Raw genomic sequence first — 21357 nt, 5'->3', positions numbered from 1 at the left:
TGAAGCCCTATGCCTTTTTGGGTAATTGAGAGGATAAAATGAGATAATGGACACAATTATGTTATAAAATATATAATTAGAGAAGATCTTCACAAGGACCTTGGTAACCTCTTCCAGAGTTTTGCACAAATAGATGTTTTCTTTTGTTGAACTAGAATTTTTTCTTCTTTATTATTGTCTTTTTCTTCTTCCTTGACCTTCCAAGAACATAGAGAAGTGTTGGTGTTCATTAGTTTTATGAAAATCTTCACGTACTGAAAGATACAATCCATTCACCTCTAGCCTTTAGGTTAAAAAAAAATAAAACAGTCTTGATTATTACTGGAAATCTATTTTCTTATTTATAATTCTTTGTTACATTGTTCTGAACCCTTTCTAACTTCTCCATTGTTTATGGTATCCAAGATAGGAATGATCTTTGAGAATTTCTCAGGCTAAATATAGGGGAAAGATTATTTTCTGTCCTTCATTCCTCATTAAAAATATACATGTATATCTATATCTTTATCATAAAAATAAGGTCATCACTTTATATACATTTTGGAAAAGAGAAAGAAAATTGTCCACAATTCCATCAGCTCAATGAATAGTAGTTTTATGACTATACATCTGGTCATTTTAATATACATATTTTACATATTTTTGTGTATATGTATATAGCTTATATATTATTATATACATATCTTATATAATGATAGTCATATACAAATATGAATCTCGCTCCCCCCCTTCTGTAGGGCTTCCCTCATAGCTCAGTTGGTAAAGCATCCGCCTGCAATGCAGGAGACCCCGGTTCGATTCCTGGGTTGGGAAGATCTGCTGAAGAAGGGATAGGCTACCCACTCCAGTATTCTTGGGCTTCCCTTGTGGCTCAGCTGGTAGAGAATCCGCCTGCAATGAGGGAGACCTGAGTTCAATCCCTGGGTTGGGAAGACCCTTGGAGAAGGGAAAGGCTACCCACTCCAGTATTCTGACCTGGAGGATATCATGGATTGTAAAGTCCATGGAGTCGCAAAGAGTTGGACATGACTGAGTAACTGTCACTTTCATGTTCCCCCCCTTCTAATGTTTTCTATATTGCAGCTACTGTCTAGTAGAATTATGAGGATTTGGTGCTTTAAGTGCTCAGTATGGTGTCTGGCATATAGTTAGCATCAATAAATGAAAGCTAGTTGTTACATGACCTTTTCCATGGTTCACATTATTTCCTGATGGATGCCCAGAAATGGATTTTATGGGTCATATACTCTTTAGGCTCTTGATACATGTCATCAGCCATGCTACTTTCTAAGAGCCATTTTAGTTTACGAAGCCCTTGGTGCTACCCAGGAGTTTCACTGCTCTTCACCAGCCCCCCTCACCCCTGCCTTTTTTTTAAGGTTTGGGAAGCTAATTTAGTAAGTAAAGATGTGACCTCATTACTTAAGTTTTGTTATTTAATAATTACCAATGTTGAACTTTTTTATTATGTTTTCTTTTTGCAAGGTCTATCATGACCTATTTAACAGTTGGAATCACTTAACAGTTTCTAATTGAATCACACGGGTTTTTTAATAAAGATGTTAATCCTTTGTCATATGGACTGCAAATATTTTTCCTGTTTTCTTATTTCAGCTTTGAATTTTTTAAAGTTCACACACACACACACACACACACACACACACAGAGTGATCCATTTCCTGTCTGTGGCTGTCACAATAAATTTCCTCACCATCCATGCAAGGTCTGATGGTAAGAGACTCTCCCCATGGTTACATGGATGCCTGATACAGCAGATACACATGTCTTTCATGGTAAGTACACAGACTCTTCATAGACCCAGAGGAAATATTTCCTTTGATTTAGGCAAATAGAGTAGAGAAGGAAGGAGGTAACAAACTATTGCTTGGTTTTTATAACAGATTATCATTTCAGCTCTTCATGATTGGAATCTGCCAGATATTCTCCATCCTTTCCTCTAGGACTGATGTTGCTGAGGGACCAGGGCTGGTATTTTTGGCAACTGTATGGTCCACTCATCATAAGCTGTCAGCTGAGTTCTCTGAGGATTCCCAGATCCCCTATCCCAGCCCACTTTCTTCCAATTTTTTTTTTCTTGCAAGGAGACACTAAGTCTTTGTGAGATTTGGGGATGAAGGGTGTGGGGTTCTTCATGTGGGTGAAATGCTGGTAAATCTGCCTTCTCCTACTAATCCATTAAATCTAAATGTTTTCCCTGTAAGAGAGGGAGCAATCCTGTCTGGTGCTCTACACTTTCACCCTGGGCTTTGTGTGGGTGTCCTTAGTAGAGCAAAGTCAGTCTATTCAACAGATTAGAGAACAGCCTATGATAGGACTGAAGAAGGCAGGGAGGCCACCCTGACTGAATTTTAGGATGGAAGGCACAGCTTGTTCTTCCTGGAGGAGGTGTGTTGTATCTCAGGCTGATGAAGTGGAGTTGCCATGTGGGTTTGGCACAGTCCTCCAAAAGGGTCTTGGGCACAGGAGTCAGACCAGGGCAAAGCTAACCTTGAAGCTTTCAGTTGCACAGGTATAATAAGAGCACTTAAACTGGGGACTTCTCTGGTGATCCAGTGGTTAAGATACCCTGCTCTCAGTGCAGAGGCCATGGGTTCAATCTCTGGTCAGGAAATTAAGGACCCCACATGCAATACAGCCAAAAAAAAAAAAAAAAGGGATTTAAACTGAAGGGAGATCCTGAGAGTCAATGCCAGAGTGTTTGCAAGTCCCTTTTAACTTTGACTTTAATTGTCCTTGATTCTTGACTTTCAGCTCTATACATTCCCTCGCTAAGGAATCCTATCCTTTCTGATCACCAAGATCTGCATTTGAGTCTGTGGCAGAGCCCAGACAGCTGATAGGAGAGGCAACGCAGGCCTGCACAGGGTTGCTCATCTTGGGGTCAAGGACGGTGGCACACAGAGGCATTCCATTGGCTTCTGAGTCTAGATCTATAAATATATTTATTATAATATAACAAGAACTTAACAATAAACATATACTATGTACAATACCATTACGGAGAACCCTGTTTTATATCATTCACAGAAATAGCCAGTTTTGCTCCAGTGTGATAGATGAGGAGAGAAACGGGATTTCAATGTCACCTGTGTTGAGTCTCGCTGACCACTAGCACCTCCTTTGGAGGCAGACGCACACCAATGCTGACACCCGCCCTGCCCCAGGCAGTTAGACACTTGTGCTCCAGTCCTTGGGTTCACACTTGCACCCTGTTTGACATAAATACTTTAAATGACATACAACGTATGTAGTTTTGTGCTTATTACTTTTTTAAAAGAATAAATAATATTAAAAACTGCATAACGAAGCTCGGTATCTTGTCCAAGTGGGAGCCACACTTGTAGTGCGAGAAGTTGATGCCCGACACTGGGACCTTGTGTCATCAAATACTGAAAGATGGAACGCGTGTCCTGTCCTTTTCTCCTTAGAAATGGTTTTCACGATGAGATGACGGCAAGTCGACTTCCCAGGTATAAAAATGGTAAATGTGTATTTGGAACCAACTTCGACTCAACAGCGCAGCAGTGGCGGCCGCATCCTTCGTGCCCTGGAATGGAAACTGGTCACCGTGTGAGGTTTGAGGGTCTGAGGACTAGCGGGAAGGCCTTTCTCTGTGAGCCACGGGGTGGCCTCCCCTCAGGGCTCCCCTTGCTCAGGTTAAGATGCTCCTAGAAGAGTGGTTCTGCTCTTACCCGTCAGGCTTTGCCTGTCATGGCTCGTCTGAGAAGGCTGTCCCCATCCTGAGAGCTCTTTGTGGCAGGTGCCTTAATATATAGCTATAAATATCAAAAATAGTCTCCTGTGCTTTGTAGACATGTATTCTCCCTCCTTCCCTTCCAGCCTGGCCCGGGTCCTCAGCTTTACCTCATGGAGGGAGCTGGCCTGGTGTTGAGAGCCAGAACCGGTTACCTTCTGGAACAGTCGTCTTTCCTTGACAATGCCTCCATGAGGCACGGCTTTTACAGGCCTGTCTGGGAGTTACTTTTTCTAAAAATAAAACAGGGGCTTTCACCACCCCAGCCCCCCAGGAGAGATCCTCTATTCTGCACATAGAAAAATTGGAGCAAATGCTCCACTCTGGCACTACCTACAAAGAGCTTTGGGAATTCCCACATTATCCCTCTTGAGGCCGCCTCCTTCTCTTGGTACTTAAAAATAGCCTTTTTGTTTATCAAGAAAATGCCTTGGAAATCTAAATAATTCATATTGGATAAGAGAAAGCTAGCACAATCACCTTGTCCTTCTCCAGCAAAAACACGGTAGAAAACCCTGTGAAGGGACAGACGGCTGTCCCCAGCTCTCCCCACAGCGGCCCTGCCCCAGTCACATCGGGCTCCGTGTGGTGGCTGGACTTCTCGACCCAGTGGGGACCGGCGGCCCCCTTGGCCTCGTGTCCCCATAGTGTAGTCTTGTCCCTTGTTTTCCCTCAGCCACTGAAAGTGTAGATTGGTTAAAAACAAAAGTAGGAATCAAAGTGGTAAGGACACTTTGATCTTATTCCAAAAGAGCCTGACGTCTAATATTGTCAGAGGATGACTGATCTACGGTTGGCTGGGGGTCAAGCTTGCTCTGCAGGAAGGAAAAGACAGCAGCTCTCTCCCAGCTGGAAAGTTATGTGATACTCCATTGCACGGGGCCGAGCGAGCACCTCCATTCAGAGCAAGTGCCCCTGCAGGAGCGCCGAGGCCCAGCTTGCTCGCTGGGAGGGTTGTGGTTCCTGCTGCCTGGAGGCCACTCCTTCTTGTCCCCCCAAAGGCGAGGATGATTTCCTACATTCAATGTAGAGGGTATTCAAAATGTCGAGCGCAGTAAGTTCCTTGATTGGGTTGGTTGGCCTCTTACCGGTGTTGCTGAAAGTCGATCTTTGTGAGTAGCATTTGCCTCACCAGATGTGTCCGCAGTCTCAGTGTGGGCTTTCCGCTGATGTCAGCCGCTTTGGATATATTTCTTTATCACAACACAGCCGTGTCTGAACACGGGGCAGGGCATGTGGGGGAGGAGGGTCCACGTGTTGGTTGCAGGCTCGTAGGCTTCCATGTTGCCCAGGGCTGGCCCCTCACTGCTAACAATGCCTCCGGTTGCGTAAATCTTGCCGTCGAGCACCACAGCACTGTCAGAGAAAGGGGAGAGACTTAGCCACTGGGGATCCCCCCTGGGACCAGGAGACAGAGCCCTGTCCTGTTGCTGGCTGCCTCTTCCCTTGTGCAAAAGTCCTATGGGATCTTGGGGACTTCCCTGGTGGTCCAGTGGCTAAGGCTCCATGCTTCCAAATGTGGGGGACCCAGTTTCAATCCCTGGCTAGGGAACTAGATTCCACATGCTGTAACTGAAGACCCTGCATGCTGCAAGGAAGGTTGAAGATCCTTGCATGCTGCAAGTAAGACCTGGTGCAGCCAAGTAAATAAATAAGTAAAAATAAATAAATTTTAAGAAGAAAAAAGTCCTATGGGAACTTGCTGCTCTTCTTTGCCCTCTGACCTCAGCTGGTGTAAGAAAAACACCTCTCCTCCAGGACGAAACAGGATGCCACGCTATACTACCCTCCGGCTGTGGGTGACACTGATGCCCACAGGGTGGCCCGGGGCCCGCGCATCTGACTCAGATCAGCTGGGAGACTCTATGTACAGGTGCTCGGCTCAGGTCATGGGTCTCTACACAGCATCTTGTTGATGTTGCCAGGACAGAGCCTTCCTACCACCCAAATCCAGCTGGAAACATGACTCACCAGAATGGTAGTGGACACGGTGTAAGGAGCTAAGCCGTACTGAGTATGGGCTACTTGAGTGGGAATTTCACCCTGGCCGAGGGGCTCAGAGTGAGCTTGCTGCTGTGACTTCTTCACACGTGTGACCTTGTGCTGCTGCCTGCACGTGGCCGCCAGGGCCCAGTGTGCTCCCAGCATCACCATGGTGGCCCGGGTGCCTACCCTGTGCCACACTCGCTGGCTGGGTCCTGCCATCTTGAGCGGCTCCCTGCTCCTCTGCACTGAGCCCTTCACACAGATGGCTACACCTGTGCTTCCAGTCTGAGTTCTTTCATCTCAACTAATGGCTGTTTCTCTTGGCCATCTCCTGACATAGAGCAGATGCGCTTCCTAGGACATCACCCATTTCTGAAAGCCTGAGCCTTGACACAACTTGTGTGTCTAGATTTCTTCCCAGACCCTGAAGCTCCCAGCCTTCTCTTTCACAGCTCCGTGCTGTCTGGGCCCCTCAAGCTTCTCCCCACTGTGGCATATCCTTTCCTTGCTTCTGGTGCAAGACTCAGCTTAAATCTCCCCTCAGGCATCATCCCTCCACACCCACTTTTACTCTCAGGTGAGACATGGGATTCCCCCCTGCCCACAAGCGGTCCCCACACTCTGGTTGTCTTGATCATAGAACAATATTGTCAGAGCTATCATGGACATGGCCACCGTGTAGAACGTGAAAGCAGGGCTCAAGAACTGTGACATCGTCATACTAACAGGAACTTGGCACTCATCTGGTCCAAGGGCCCATTTACAGCTAGAACTTCCCCAGAGAGAGGACGTTGTTTCCCTGAGGTCACATAACATGTTAGTGGTGGATTGTCACTTTCCTGGCCGTGCCTCACAGACAGCGGGCACTCAGTAAATGCCGTTCCCACACTGAAGACCTGGGGTCACCTCTGGGAGTCTTTAGGAAGGCTTTGTATGGAAAGGCTGCAAATGGAGTCTCTGCCCCATTGTTTTCCTTATTCCTCTTAGTCCGAGAAGGGATGGAGCTGAAAGAGCACAGTGTGCACCTCACTGCCCAGAATGGTTAAGTTTTGGGACCAGAGCATCCTAGGAACCAGGTCACACTCTGACCTCTACCTCTCTCTTCCTGCGGGGTGGTCTGATCTGGGTGTGTTTCTGCCCAGGCAGCTTCGGAGCTCCAGAGCAGCCGTGCCTTGTGCCTCACTGGGTCCAGCTCCGAAGATCCATCAGGATTATGCATGTCGTCAGGGCATAAACCACCGTCATCCCATGCAGGGTATCCATAGCTCGGGCTGGGCACTACCTCTCGTCTGTGACCCAGCAGGCAGGCCTGGGGGAGGGCAAACCTCACACCATCACCCTCTCCTTTCTCTGAGAGAAGGTGAGGCCTTAAGGACCCAGGGCTGTTGGAAGCCTTTCCTGTGCAGCTTTGGCGGGGGGCTCTGCTGGAGCCCACAGGTTGGGCTTCTGGGCCAGGGGCTGCCCTGGGGCACTTCCCGCTCTGCTCTGCATGAACACCCACACCCGCGGTGCTGCTCTGGCCTGGGCACCGCCTTGGTCACAGGATGGTGGTCCGTCATCTGAGCCAACCCCTCCTGCTGTCCCTCCCCCTGACTTCTTTCCTTCCCACCTCCTCACCTGCAGAACTGGCGAGAGTGATTCATGTTGGGGCCGGCCTTGATGTTCCCTTTGTCTGGATCGTAGATGGTGGTGGCTCTGGCATAAGCCCCACCCAGGATGAAAACGAAGCCGTTGAGGGTGACGGCCGGAGCGTACTTGTTGTCTGCCGGGAGAGCAGGGCAAGGGACAGGTCAGGGTCCTCTGCTGGGCCTGCAGAGACCTCCAGCATCACTGAGTAGCCTGAGGACTGGGCTGGGGCCAGGAGGCACCTGGCACAGACCAACCAGCCCTTTGTCTGGGTAGTGGGAGCTGAAGCTGCACCTAGGCTGGGGGTTCACCTCCCCACATTACCTTCCTGCCCCCCAGCCCAGACTTGGGTCTGCAGAACCCCTGGGCTCAGCTGGCCATTTTGGCTTGGGATATTGAGACTGAATAAATCAATGGAGTGGGGCTGCTGCCCTGGTCCTGGGCTGAGGAGACAACTGGTTCTCACCGATCATCGGGGATTCGATGAAACTCCACGTGTTGGTCTGTGGGACATAAGATTGGAGGACACCCGCAGCTCGCCCTGCCTCATTCACGCCCCCAAACACATAGATCTTCCCACCACACACGGTGGCTGCTGCCGAGTGCACTGCCTTGGGCAGAGGGGCTACTGCCTCCCATTGGTTGGTGATGGTGTCATACCTGTTGAGAGAGGAGAATAGGTGCCCAGAATCAGAGATGGGCTTTCTGCAGGGTAGGGGCCCCAACCAAGGCAGCAGACATGGGGAAGCCCCACTGTCTTCTTCCTGCCCTGGGTGTAACTGGAGATCACATAGTTAGGGGCACTTGGGATGAGTCACTCAAGACCACTCAGGATTTTGTCCAACCCAGCCCTGTCTGCCTTCCTCCTAAACCTCAGGGAGCTCTTGTCTGTCTGTCAAAACCTCTGTGCAGACTTTTGTCTTCCTTCCTTTACTCACACTGGGCTCCCCAGCTTCCAGGCCCGCAGCCCTATCTGTCCAGCTCAGTCCTGCTCTTTTATTCCCCAGTCCTGCACTGGGCATCTCCCATGGACTTAAATATACCTACCCATGGACTGAAAACTGGGGAAATAGTGGCCTGGCCCAAAGAAGGAGGTGGGAACAGAAGGAGAGGTGAACTGAGATGGTGCAGCATGAATCGCTGTCTTAGTTTGGGGAGTTGCCTAGGATGCCTCAGGGTGTCTGGGCAGAGGGGGCACTACTCATGGGAATGAAAGTTGGGAAGGTTTGGGAAGGAGGATGAGTTTGGCTTTTATTCCTGAGGAATTTAAAGTATCTGTGGGTAGCAATTTGGGGATGTGCAGGGGCAGTTGGTATTTTGGTCTGGATGAAATATTCAGCTTTGGGATCATCAACATGTAGATGGAAACTGAAGGCAAGGGGGTTCACAGGGAATACGTGGGGTGAAGATGGGCTGAGGACACTGGGGTGATGCTGGCCTAGAGAGGGGAGCTGAGAGGGGTCTGAGAGGAGTGGTGGTGTGACCAGAGACAAAGCTGCAGCATGGAGGATGTGATGGGAGGTCAGGAAGTCTGAGCAGGTCACTGGTGGTGTGTCAAGGGCACATTATGTGAAACAGGAAGTGCAGGGTTATTTGTGTATAGAGGAGGGAGCAGGAAGCCAGGCAGTGGAAATGGCTGGTGGAGATATCTCTTGGGTGAAACTTCGTTAGGAAGATGAGCCAGGAATGTGGGACTTAGAAGGGACTACTAAGAGGTATTGTCCGTGATATGCTGATAAATTGTAAAAACCAGTTTTCCAGGGAAGAAAGTCCTGGTGTGTAGCCTTTGCTGATTTCTGTGATGTAAATTCATGACTGATTTCAGGCTACCAATAGGACATCACTGACTGTGAGGCTGGGAAGAGAGACCCAGAAACACCCCAGGACATAGAATCTCCTTCACGTAGAGATGCAGTGGACACATAGAGTAGAGGCGGTGGTAAAATTAGACAGTGATGAGTTTTGAGTATGAATTGCTTTTGTTTTTAAATTAATTCTAAGTTTATAAGACAAGTTTTATTTTTTTATTTTATTTATTTGCCACATGGCTTGTGGGTTTGCGGGATCTTAGTTCCCTGACCAGGGATTGAATCTGTGCCCTTAGCAGTGAAAGCATGGAGTCCTAACAACTGGACCACCAGGGAATTCCCTATATGACTTAATTTTTAATAATACTGGTAGCTAACAATTGACATGCAGAGTTCCTGAAGATTTAAGCCTGGGCTTCCATGAACCAGTATCGAGTACAGCCCCAGTACAGCATGGGTTTTGTTTTACTTTCGGAGGGGAAAGTTTAATTGTGTCTACATGCTAATAGGAAGGAGCCAAGTGGATAATGAAAGATGAGTTATATATGAGAGAAAGGGGAGAGCTGGTGATCAGGGGCTCCTGGTACCTGGATGCAGATTGGATCCAGAGTGGAAAGGAAAGCGGTGGCCATTTAGTCATGAGAGAGGAAGGCAAGGATGGCATGAGTGTAAAGGTAGATGTAAGAGTGATGGCAGGAAGAGGATAGAGTTCATGATTGATGGCTCCAATTTCTCTGTGAAGCAGGAGTAAAGTATTGAAGGAGTCTGAGGGTAAGAGCCTTGAGGAGAGAAATAAAGGTGGGAGACACATGCTCTCGAGAGTGGGAGAAGTGGTTGACAAGGGAAACTTGAAAAGATGACCTGTACCGTGAAGATCCAGTAGAGATTGGAAGATTTCAATACATAGTGGAGCCAGTCTCCAAGATCATGGGATTTTCTCATGCAATCAGCCCTAGGGGGCAGGTGTGGAGATGGTAAACGGTTGGACTGAACAGATCTGCAGGATGTGTGGTGCAGGACAAAGTGGGAAAGTCAGAGATGGAGACGTGTTGGAATGTGAGTTCCAGGCAGGACGGGGGAAACCATGAGAACAGGTAGCAGCTGACGGCAGGAGTAGACCTGGTGTTGAGCAGACTGGCCACTGAAATGGGATCGGTGATGTCTTTCTTCCTGGGGCAGCTGTGTCTGTCCGTTGTTTCCTTAGGGCCACTCTCACAAGCATTCTCTGGATCTTTCATTCACAGCTCACCATGCTGTTCACTGTGCTTTCGAGGGCTCTGGACCCAAGGCGGGACCTCCATCGTGGGCTTGCTGCACCACCACATGGGATTCCCCCAGCACACCTTTCCTGGGAAGCACACTTTTCCTTGTGAGCCTCCTGGGGGCATGAGTCATCGCACAGTCACAGCTCGGTGACCCAGGAAGACGGTCTTTCCTCGCAGGTGCCCTGGCTGTGGAGACATCCAGCTTGCACAGACTTTGGGATTTGAGAAGAGGCTCCAGCACCTTGAAGGGCAGCAGGAGCTGATTCAACGAATCCCCAAACGAACGATATGTGGCTAATAGGAGATGGAGTAAATAGGAGATATGCCTTTTGGGACAGTGTCAGAAGTTTGGATATCTGTTTTTTAAGTCAATGTGGCAGAGATCCAAAGGGCTCCTGCACAAGGAGCTGGGAGACAGTGGAAGATTATGTGGCTGTTAGTCTTCAGGCTTTCGGTACAATGGCACCTTCCGCCAAACGCAATGTTCTCGTTATTCCAGGTGGCTGATTGCCAAGCCACCAGCCCTCCATCAGCTCAATCTGTCAGCTTCCTGCTTGGGAAGGATATGCTAATGACATGCAAATGACCCCGTGGAGTGAGGCGCTCTGTTGTCATTTATCCAGTAACCACAGCTACCGCAATATACGGCCATAAAGTATTAGACCCGGTTATTCATATAATGATATAATACAGGTTTGTCTATGACACTGTTGTTTTAATCTATAATTATATAATCTTGCTCGAGTCCTGTAATGCTGTAGTGTAATATAGTTATCATGCAACATACATCTCATTCATTATCGATATAAGAGCGATTTGTACCATTAGTGCTTCCTGGGGAACAAAGCATCCTCGTGTCTGTCCCTGTTCCCCTGACCCTCCTGTCACGCAGAAGTTTTCATCATTGCCACTGTGTGGCACAGAGATTGACCAAAGGAGATCCAGCTCTGTTCCCTGGGAAGCCGTGGGCATCCCTCCATGCTCCCTCCACCCAGGGGTCTTCAGGTCTGTGTCCTGTCCCTACAAGGATAGTTGACGGATACCAGTGGGCTGGGGGAGGGCTCAGGGCACCGTGCCCTGGACTGCTCCTTGATCTCCGGGGGTGTCAGGGGGGTCTTGCTCCTTCTGTGCCCCAGCTGATGTTTCATAGCAGAACAAAGGCTGAGCCAGCCACCAAGGCGGTCTGGTATCGGCTGCTCCCAAGCATTGGAGCACTGCTCCTGGGCCCAATGGGAGTGGAGCCTGTCCCCCCTGTTGGTGCATTTGATCCTTGAACAAATCCCTGTATTTATCAACAAGTATAAGTTTGCAAAATGAGTAATCAGTGTCTTAGGAGATTAAAAATAGCTGACAAAAGCAAGACAGGATGACAGATCTAGCTCAGTTTACTCCTACATAGAAAATGTCTCCTTTTCATGTGTTTATAGTGGATGACAAATGACTGGAAGCTGGTGCTTGTGGAAAGTTTGGGGCTTGACAGGCGTGCAGTGGGTCCCACCAAAGGCTGTCAGCACCAGGACTGCCCCAGGTTCAACAGCAGTATTAATAGCTTCATAATCACACGGGGATTCCCCATTATCTCCAAATCAATATGACAATTAAATGTTACTGAGCCATCTCTGGGCTCTACTTGGGGGAGTTAAAAGCCCACAGTGAACATCCAGAGCCTGTGTCACTCTGAATCTGTCTCTGCTGTAACATTTATCAGATGTCCAATTAGCCACCGAGGGAAAAAGACAAATTGAGGGGTTTGTGTGACTCCACAAGCAATAAGCTGACACAGGGGGGCAGATGTGCTTTCCGTGGGAGTCGATGTTGTAGGCCAGGAAGGTGGGCTAGGCTGTGGGATCCTGTGAGTGTGCTCAGTCGTATCCAACTCTTTGCAACCCTTTGGACTGTAGGCCTTAGGCTCCTCTGCCCATGGGATTCTCCAAGCAAGAATACTGGAGTGGGTTTCCACGCTCTCCTCCAGGGGATCTTCCTGACTAAGGGATCAAACCCAAGTCTCCTGAGGCTCTTGCATTGCAGACAGATTCTTTACCTGCTGAGCCATTTTATAAGCCCCTAGGGTGTGGGAAGAACATGGGAAAAGGACTCCGTAATCTTAGCTGTGACCCCCCTGGGTTGAAACTGGAGGCCAGCTCAGACTAGCTTGCCACTCTCTGGTGCACTAGTTCCTGGGAAAGCAGGTCTGCACCGCTGACTGCTGCTGACTCACAAAGCTGTTGGAGCTCTTCCTGCGGCTTCTCTCCAAGTTATCTGTTGCTCAAAGGCAAAGACTATTTCTACCTGGAGAAGTGCCCTCCTCCAGCCTCTGGTCCTCCTGCCTGTACCAGATCCCTATTCCAGGTGAGGCCAGATTTGAGGACTGTCATGAGGAAGCCAGCCAGGACTTCCAGCAGAGGGCAGGCTTTATACACACGACTTCCATAGAGAGTTCTGGAGAATTGGCCAGGCCTGTGTGCAGTGACCCCTTCCTATGTTATTACTACAAGCAGATTTCCCGGGGTGTGTGGGATAGAGAGAGGGAGGGAGTATCCCTGGGGTGTCACCTCCACTTGGTAGGGACATGGCGGTCACATTTGGATGATGGTTCCAGCTTAGCCCTGCATGCATGCTCAGTCATGTCTGACTGTTTGTGACCCTATGGACTGTAGCCCACCAGGCTCCTCTGTCCATAGCATTCTCCAGGCAAGAACACTGGAGTGGCTTGTCATGCCCTCCTCCAGGGGATCTTCCTGATCTGGAGACTGAACTCGCATCTGCCTGCGTCTCCTGCACTGCAGGCGGATTCTTTACCCGCTGAGCCACCTGGGAAACCCCTCGCTTAGCCCGACATCCCAGCACATCTCTGGGCTGCTGCTTTCAGTCCTAGTAAACTCCCTAACTGCCTGGTCAGGACAGCAGCAGGCCCATCCTGAGCTTTTTCACCACTGGATCTCATGCCTCCAGCTTGTCTGTCCCCCTGATTGAGACAAGAGTGCCCCATCTCGGTGACTGGGCAGCTTGTCACTCTTCCTGCTTCCACCCCACCATCCCGATTCCTCTCCCTCTGCTGGGCAGGAAGAGCCTAGACTATGGCCTTTAAATGTCCGGCCTCCAGTGGGTCTTAATTGGGTGGGAGGAGGAGGAGAAGCGATGTGCTTTTTAACTCTTGGAGGACATCACAGGGTGCCCCTGTCGCGACTGTGGCCTTATTACCTCTCCACGTGGTCCACATTGCCTGCCACACCGAGTCCCCCAAGGGTGTAAATCTTCCCGTCGTATACAAGGCTGTTGTGCCGACAGCGGGGGACCGTCATCCTGGAGACGAGGTTCCAGTTATCGAGCAGGGACATGTAGCACCAGACATCGGCCAGCGTCACCCCTGATTCCATCCCACCTGTGGGCAGTATGGGAGGGAGGTCCAGAGAGTGGGCAGGGAGTGAGGAAAGGCCCACAGCCAGGAGGCCCAGCCCCGGGGGCAGGAGGAGGCTTCACGTGCAAAGTAGACACTTCTGGGCCTTGTGTCTTCCTTAGCCATGGTGTGGGGAGAGGACCCCCTGGGAATTCTGTGCCCTGTGCCCAGCCCAGCCCTGAGGGGGCCTCACCTGAGAGGTAGATGTTGTCCCCGGCACTCACTACACTGAAGAACTCGCGGTCATAGAAAGGCAGTGAGGCCAGCGGGTACCACTTGTTGTTCTGTGGGTTCCAGCAGGTGACAGCCACCAGCGAGCGCTGGGTCATCCCCACCATCTGACGGCCCCCCACCAAAACGATGACCTCGGCCACACCTGCAGGGACACGGAGGGGCACCCTTGGGACAGCCTGACGCGGTGTCAGCATCTGTGCCTGTTGCCTCCTGGGGGGCCCACCCAGAGTCGGGCTGACGACAGGGCACCTGCCTTGGGGGGGTTTGGGGCAGGTCCCACCATACCTGCAGAGAGGCGGGGCCGCGTTCGGGGCGTCTGCATCTCCTGGCGGGCGTGGGGCAGCATGTGGTAGCGTTTGGCCTCGTTGACCAGGTCCCGACACGCTTCCGACGACTTGATCAGCTCCTCATTGTCCACCACGTTGAGCAGGTAGCTGGGGTGGATGAACGGGAGGCGGACCACCGCCAGCAGCTCTGCCGCATACTGCAGGGTCAAGGAGACACGAGATCTTCTTAGATCATAAGGTGGCACCACCTCATGTGAGTCGTATTGAGAAGGGGGAAAGGAGGGATGTGGGAAAGAGCACAGGGATAATTCTCATCCGCATTTGGCTTGGGAGTGCCGACCCTGCTCACCCCAGCCGAGATAGAGATGGTGGGAGCTCCCAGCAGCTGGAGGAGAGAAGGGAACCCAGGGGGAGGACTCTGCACTGGGGCTGACCTTGAGGTGGACCACCCATTGGTCTCTTGAGCACCTCCCTCCTGCTACCTCTTCTCAGGTCATGGCCCCCTGTTTCGTACCAGGCTGTAGGGGACCAAAATGAGGATTCTAATCCTCGAAAAGGTGTGCGTGGGGGTAGGAACTCAGGAACGGGTGGGAGGGCCCGGGAGAGCTGATGGTGATCATCAAGCTTGCAAGTCATGACCATTCCAACCTGTGCCTCTCCCCCTCACCAGCAAACCCCTGGAGTGGCATCCCATTGGACCCCACCCCTGAACTGAAGGCTTTTCACTGATTGATTTGAATCCCCCTCTTGTCTGGCATACTCTTTGCTCATCGCTGTAGTTTCAACAAACAAGTATTAGTCTATGCCATGCACTGAGTTTGTTTTGGGGGGTACAAAGGCCAGTATGATCCAGTCTCTGACCTCCAGGTATACATGGTTTCATGGCGGGGAGAGGATCAATCACATCAAAGGACTCTTCTCAAAGAAGAGTCTAGTGAGGGGTGGTGGGGATGAGGGAGAGGGGGCTCCCCAGAGTGGATGGCATCTGAGCCTGCTGTGGAAGGATTGCTGACTTCTCCAGGCCTAAGATGAAGGAGAGGGAAGCCATTCAAAGCACACACAGAGGCACTGGAGTCTGAGAGAGCATGGTGGTGCATCTAGAGGGACCTATGGAGCTTATTGGGACTCCTCTGGTGCCTCAGCAGTAAAGAATCCACCTGCAATGCAGGACATGTGAGTTTGATCCCTGGGTCAGGAAGATCCCCTGGAGGAGGACATGGCAAACCACTCCAGTATTCTTGCCTGGAAAATCCCATGGACAGAGGAGCCTGGCTACAGTCCATATGTGTCTAGCAGAGTCAGACGTGACTGAAGCGACTCAGCACACACATGGAGTTTATTCTTGTTGGATGCAGAAGGCTTCCGTTGAGGGGTTGGGTGGCAGACAGGGAGAAATGAGACTGGAGAGGTCAGCTGGGTTCTGGCCTCTGCTGAGCTCAGGCGTGGCTTGCTAAAGGGCTGTGTAGTGCTTCCTGAAGAGCGGATGAGGGCGCTCATGAGGAGTTTAATTTTTTAAATTTTAAAAAATTTTATTAAAATTTTTTTTTGGCCACACTGCTTGGCATGTGGGATCTTAGTTCGCAGACGAGGGATGGCCCTGCATCTCCTGCAGTGGAAACGTGGAGTCCCAACTGCTGGATCACTAGGGAACTCCCTCATGGGGGTTTTAAACAGAGAAACCACGGGACCAAACATGTTCCTAGGAAGACCAGCAGGCTGCAGGGATGGAAATGAATTTGGAAGGAGGAGACTGAAGGCAGGGAACCCTCTCAGGAGACAACTGCGGTCATCCTGGTGAGATCAGGGGGCCCGGAATGAAGAGAGAGAACTTGGCCCTCGTAAGAGGAGGCAGTCATGGCAGCAATGTGTGGCCACATGGAGGTGGAAGGCGTGGGAGGATTCAGCTTCTGCCGTGGTTAGTGGGCAGAACTGCGATAGGGAACCCAAGAAGATGGGTAGGTCTGGGGGTTTATGAATGAGAGGGGCTTGGGAGACACTGGCTGGAGGGGTCCTGTAGACAATCAAAGGCAGAGGTCTGGGCTGGAGGCAGATCTGGGGGTCGTGGTAGATGGTGGTGGTCACTATTACATCTGCCTAACTTGACTTCCTTCCTCTGAAAATGAATCTTGCTCCACCCCTGCCTGGTGGGTCAGAGGATCGCCTTCTCCTGGCCCAGTGACTGGGGCAGGCATGGAGAGCCATCTCTGCGTCCTGTGTGCACTGGATGCTGTGGATCCAGTCCCCGCCCCATCCCTTCTTCCCTTGTGCCTCTTCTTGCTCCATGTGCAACAAAGTTGCCCTGTCACCTGTCTCTGAGCTGCCTCAGCTCTTGCTGGGCTCCCATTTCCCTGCCCCATTTTCCCATCCGTGCTTTCTGGGTGGACTCTGAGCTCTTCTAAGAGCCACCTGCATGTCTGCACTAATTGTGGGGGGCTCCTCTCATGTTAGAACCCAGGCAGTCCCGCTCAAAGCAAGGATTCCAAATTCATTCCCATCCCTGTAGCGTGCTGATCTTCCTAGGAACATTTGTTCCTGTGGTTTCTCTGTTTAAAACCCCCATGAAGGAATTCCCTAGTCAGCTGGAGATCCCTGGGCCGTGCTTGACCTCCTGTAACTCAAGGGCTCTCCTGGGGATCCTGCCCTGCCCTTCTGCTCGTCTCTGGCTCTCATTTCTCTAGCTGTCCTTTCCAAGGGACTTGCCCTCCCTCCTGACAGGCGAGCGGTGGTTCCCTGTCTCCAGCCTGGTTTCCATTCAGTTCAGGTGCTCCCTCCCCTCTCAACTGCCAGAGCCGGGATAGGAGGTTTGAGGGAGCCCAGGGCACCTGACTCAGGCACACCCTTCTCTCCACAGGGCCCTGGTAATGCCTGCTTGACCCTGAGGACTCTCGGTCGGCTTGGGTTTCCTGTAGGTGCAATGCCTGCCCTTGAGAATCCTTTAGTGCCTGATTTCTCTTCTCTCATCCCCCTTCACCCCTCTGCACCATGTGAGCTGGTCTGGCCTCCCTCTGCAAGGCCCGCTGGCTCTCACATGCTCCCACTGCTGATTAGACCAGGTGGCCCCAACTCCCTGCTCCAGACGCCCTCCCTCACCAAGAGGGAGAGGGGTGCAAGCCAGGGCAGGTGGGGTGAGCCCTACCTGCGCGCGGGACACGGGGTCCTTCTTGATCCACTTGATGACGGTCTCGTACACTAGCTCCTCAGCCTTGGTGTTGAGGCTGTCATTGGAGATGTAGGCAATGAAGTCATCCTTGGAGATGCTGAGGATCTCCTCCTGGGCTGCCACCTCGGGGAAGATCTGCAGAGCGAAGGCCTTGGCCATGTGGTAGAGCTCGCTGCACTGCATGGCCTCGGCCATGGCCAGCACCCCCAGGCAGTTGCTGGCCGTCAGCTGCTTCTCTGGGGGCAAGAGCACAGGACAGCACCGCTGACTGCAGGGGAAGGGTCCCCGCCCATTCTCATCACCTGTCTCTCCGGACCCCTCTCTGAGCCCATGTCCTTGTGACCGGCCTTCAGCATCCAGAGTCCCCATAAGCCCATTTCCTGTGTCCCTGGAACTTCACACCCATTTTCTGGGTTTTCCTCTGCCCCGTCTCAAACTGACTTCCCTGAGGCCTCCCTCAGCAGAATGACTGAGACTGAGGTATGGGGTGTCAGCACCAGGCTTAGAGCTTCCTCACTGCTGGGGCATGAAGGAGGCCTGGGCTGGGGGTAGGGGTCACACCGAGGCTTAGGGCGTCTTCTGTAACTGTGACAGACAAATCTGGGGTCACGGACTTCTACTTCAGCATCATGACAGCAGGAACACCCCTCCTAAGCCCATCCACCATCTCCCAAAGGGACTCAGCCTCACCCAACCTGACCTCCAGACCTGGGGTCAGTCTGGCCAGGGCTCCTGAGATCTGACTAATGGTGATTCTAATCTAGACATGGCTGGGTCCTAGGAGGCCCTTCACCTTTGTGGACTTAACTCTAGAGTCATAGTTGCTGACTCTTCTAGATGGTCCATTGCCCCAAAGTCACATCTTAGGCCCCTGGCCATCCCCTGACCTGCCCCCACCCCCATCTCTCTCACTCCACCCCCAGGCCGGTTCTGGTGACTCCCATCTCTGCCCTTCCCTCTCCCTGCTCTCACCCAAACTGGGCAGCTCCGAAGTGTAAAGTGAGCACGTTCTCTGGGTTGAGGCCTTGATGGAAGCGACTCGGTTTAGTGTTTAGACAACAGGGCTGTGAGGCCAGGGCTCCCATGAAAAGACCATTCACATGGGCCTCTCAGCCCATTTGTTCTCACAAGACTGCCTGGGGGGCCAGTGTGGCATCTCTGACCCCCAAGGGAACAAGGCAGAGAACCCCTCTGTCCACCGGTGAGCAAAGGCCTCTGCCCACAGTTACCCGAATGATCATCTTAAATCTGCTGGGAAATCCAGCTGCAGCCCCAGTCGACCTGGCTGGGCATGCACGGCCCTCCCCACTCAGTCCTTGAATGTTTTGTTCATTGGTGCTGCTCCCCGCGGCTCACCGAGAAAGGACACACAGACTTTGCAGAAGGTGTGGAACTGGAACTTGCTGGCCGCCTCCAGCAGCGTCTTGGCGTTGGCCGAGTCGATGACCAGGGAGCCCGTGTACACAAACTCCAGCAGCAGCTCCAGGACGTCGGCCTGCAGGTTGGACAGGACCAGTTCCAGCTTCTCCCGGCCGCATTGGCTGCCATCTTGCACCGACCTAGGCACAGAGACCAGGGTGTCCTTACCTGCTGGCCCGCGGCCACGGCGCCGCCTCCTCACAGGGCTGGGTCTCCCTGCACACCTCGCTCACAGCCCTTCGTTTTAGGACTCAAGGGACACGGCCAATGACACACCTGAACCTAGCCACCTGACACGGGATCTGAAAGAGAAGAGTCTGACCAGAGACGCCCAGAAGAACAGAAAACCCTGCTTATCACTACTCGGCATGTCCATGCAAAAAAAAGATGCAAATCAAAAAGCATGAGCTGTGGATGGGGACGAGGACTAGGACTGGCCTCAAAGGGAAACAATATGGTTGGCTCTGCTGCTGGCCCCAGCGTATCCGCCAAACACGGCCAGCAGGCCCGGGGCCCTGGGGGCCTTGTCTCCTCAGATGGGAGAGTCTCCAGAGTGACTGAGGCTCCTGACCGGCCGTGATCACAGTCGACCCCTTGATCACCCCGAAGACTGAGGGCCCCAAGCCTCCCCGGAACCCTGACTCCAGCCCCACCTCTTTCCCAAAAAGCATATTGTTTCCTTTTAGGCATGGAAAGGAAGCCCTTCATGACATTGCTTTGAAACTGAGGACGAGACAAGATAGACGGACAGAATGGTTAGAGCCGGGAGGAGGGGAAGGGAACAACCAAGGACTTCCGCCACAGACAGCCAGCAGCCATGACCTAGGACCTGGCCCGGGGCGGGGCCCTCCTGCCACATGGAACACGGGGTCAGAGGTCAGAGTGGCCTGCGTGTAGAGTGTGCATCGGGCTTGTGAACTGGGGGGGAGCAGGGGAGGGACACAAATATATAAATATGTTTATATTTGGTGTCTACAGAAATACAAAACCATTGCAAAGGCTCCTAAGGCTTGGCAGCCGCGCCCTAAAGCTGGACCTGAAAGGAAACAGATAAGATGAAGCAAAAATAACACCAATTGAGAAGTGACCAGGAGGAGAAACACCCAGAATGTTAAGAGTCAGGAGGCAGGGTTATCAGAGGTGGATCGGCTTGGCACCCGGTCTTGGCTGCTCTGACCTGTCCTGTTTCCCACACTGAGCCTGGTCCTGCCTGGGGCTGCGTTCAGCCACATGACTGGGAAATGACCGCTTGTTTTCCCTGTCCCTCACCCCACCCTGAGGAGGCCAGGGGCCAAGACTCTTGTGACTGGTCCCTTGGGTGTCCCTGTGGCTGGCAGTGGGGGTGTGGAGGTATCAGGCAAGCAAGCAGGCTGGCCCCAGAGAGGCCGACTCCTGTGTGAACTGGGTGTAAGGGGACCTGGGTGCCCCAGCTCTGCCACCCACAGCTGGGCAGCCTTGGCTTCTCTGGCCCTCAGGCTCCTCTTCTGCAAAACAAGAAGACTGGACTAGATGAGGTCTAGAGTCCTGTGGAGTGTTTCTGTGACAGAGGCTGGAAAATGCCTTCCCAAGAGACTCTGCTCTACATGACAGAAGCTGAAATGCCACCATTAGCACAGCATTCTCTCTGGTTAGGCACTGGCCTGGCAGGGCCTTTACAACACAAATATGACCCGGCGGGGAACAGATGAAGCTGTGAATCTGCATCCAGGACACCCCTCCCAGGGTACAACGCTGGTCCCCCTCCAGAATGGCTCATCCAACCAGGGGCCTGAAGGGTCTATTCTGCCACAAGTCCTGGGCAGACCCCGAAAGCTAAGTGGGAAGTTGTAGGCTAGACAGAGTGTCTGAGCAGAGCCCCTTCTCAAGCCCATAGACACACACAGTTTGTGTGAGTTTTAAAGTATCTTAACACACCTAGTCTTCCGCTGTCAGGATGGATTTCCATGCTTGGGTGACTTTGTTATGTATAAAAATGGTTTATTATGGAATCACTTGAAACCACAGACATTCTGAATACCCCAGGCCTCAGGAGCCATCTGGTCAACCTCTTACTCTACTCTGCTTTCATTCCTACCTGACACTCTCTGCCCCCCTCCACCCCCAACACTGCCCTTCATGCTCTGGGGAGGTCACACTGGGCCACAGTCAGGGCAGGGCTCATGAGGCCAAAGTAGGGCCACTCCCCTTCTCCCGAGGCTCCCAGCCCCTGCTACCTCCTCCCCCCATCTGGCCAGCTCTCCTGTCTCCCTATAAACTCTCAGCACAAAATCAGAGAGGAGCTGAGGTGGGACTTTAGGATGTACACACTCACGCATGCACACACATGCACTGAAATGCATGTGACACGTGACCCTGAGGACCATGGAGTCACCCTGTGGGGAGGGGTGTTGGGCAGATGGA

The 21357-nt window shown here is 51.9% G+C and overlaps 1 protein-coding gene across 3 annotated transcripts in view; it reads right to left on the bottom strand.

Annotated features, from left to right (window-relative positions):
- Nucleotides 1–2947: 2947 nt before the first annotated feature.
- Nucleotides 2948–21357, bottom strand: part of KLHL29 (kelch like family member 29) — a 327064-nt gene continuing 308654 nt past the window's right edge. For 2 of the 3 annotated variants that reach the window (XM_081592608.1, XM_081592607.1), the window contains 8 exons: nt 18895–19097; nt 17515–17774; nt 14377–14575; nt 14051–14233; nt 13662–13842; nt 7854–8047; nt 7379–7523; nt 2948–5131 (listed from right to left, as the gene is read on the bottom strand). In XM_081592608.1, coding sequence (XP_081448734.1) covers nt 4948–5131; nt 7379–7523; nt 7854–8047; nt 13662–13842; nt 14051–14233; nt 14377–14575; nt 17515–17774; nt 18895–19097 — 1549 coding nt within the window. In that variant the 3' untranslated portion in view covers nt 2948–4947. The remainder of the gene's footprint in view (nt 5132–7378; nt 7524–7853; nt 8048–13661; nt 13843–14050; nt 14234–14376; nt 14576–17514; nt 17775–18894; nt 19098–21357) is intronic. The other variant, XM_081592609.1, reaches the window with a different exon arrangement.

This window comes from Giraffa tippelskirchi, chromosome 4, assembly GCF_054371585.1.
Source record: "Giraffa tippelskirchi isolate mGirTip1 chromosome 4, T2T-mGirTip1v1.2.pri, whole genome shotgun sequence".
NCBI classification, from domain to species: domain Eukaryota; kingdom Metazoa; phylum Chordata; class Mammalia; order Artiodactyla; family Giraffidae; genus Giraffa; species Giraffa tippelskirchi.
This window is presented reverse-complemented; position numbering and strand designations above follow the sequence as displayed.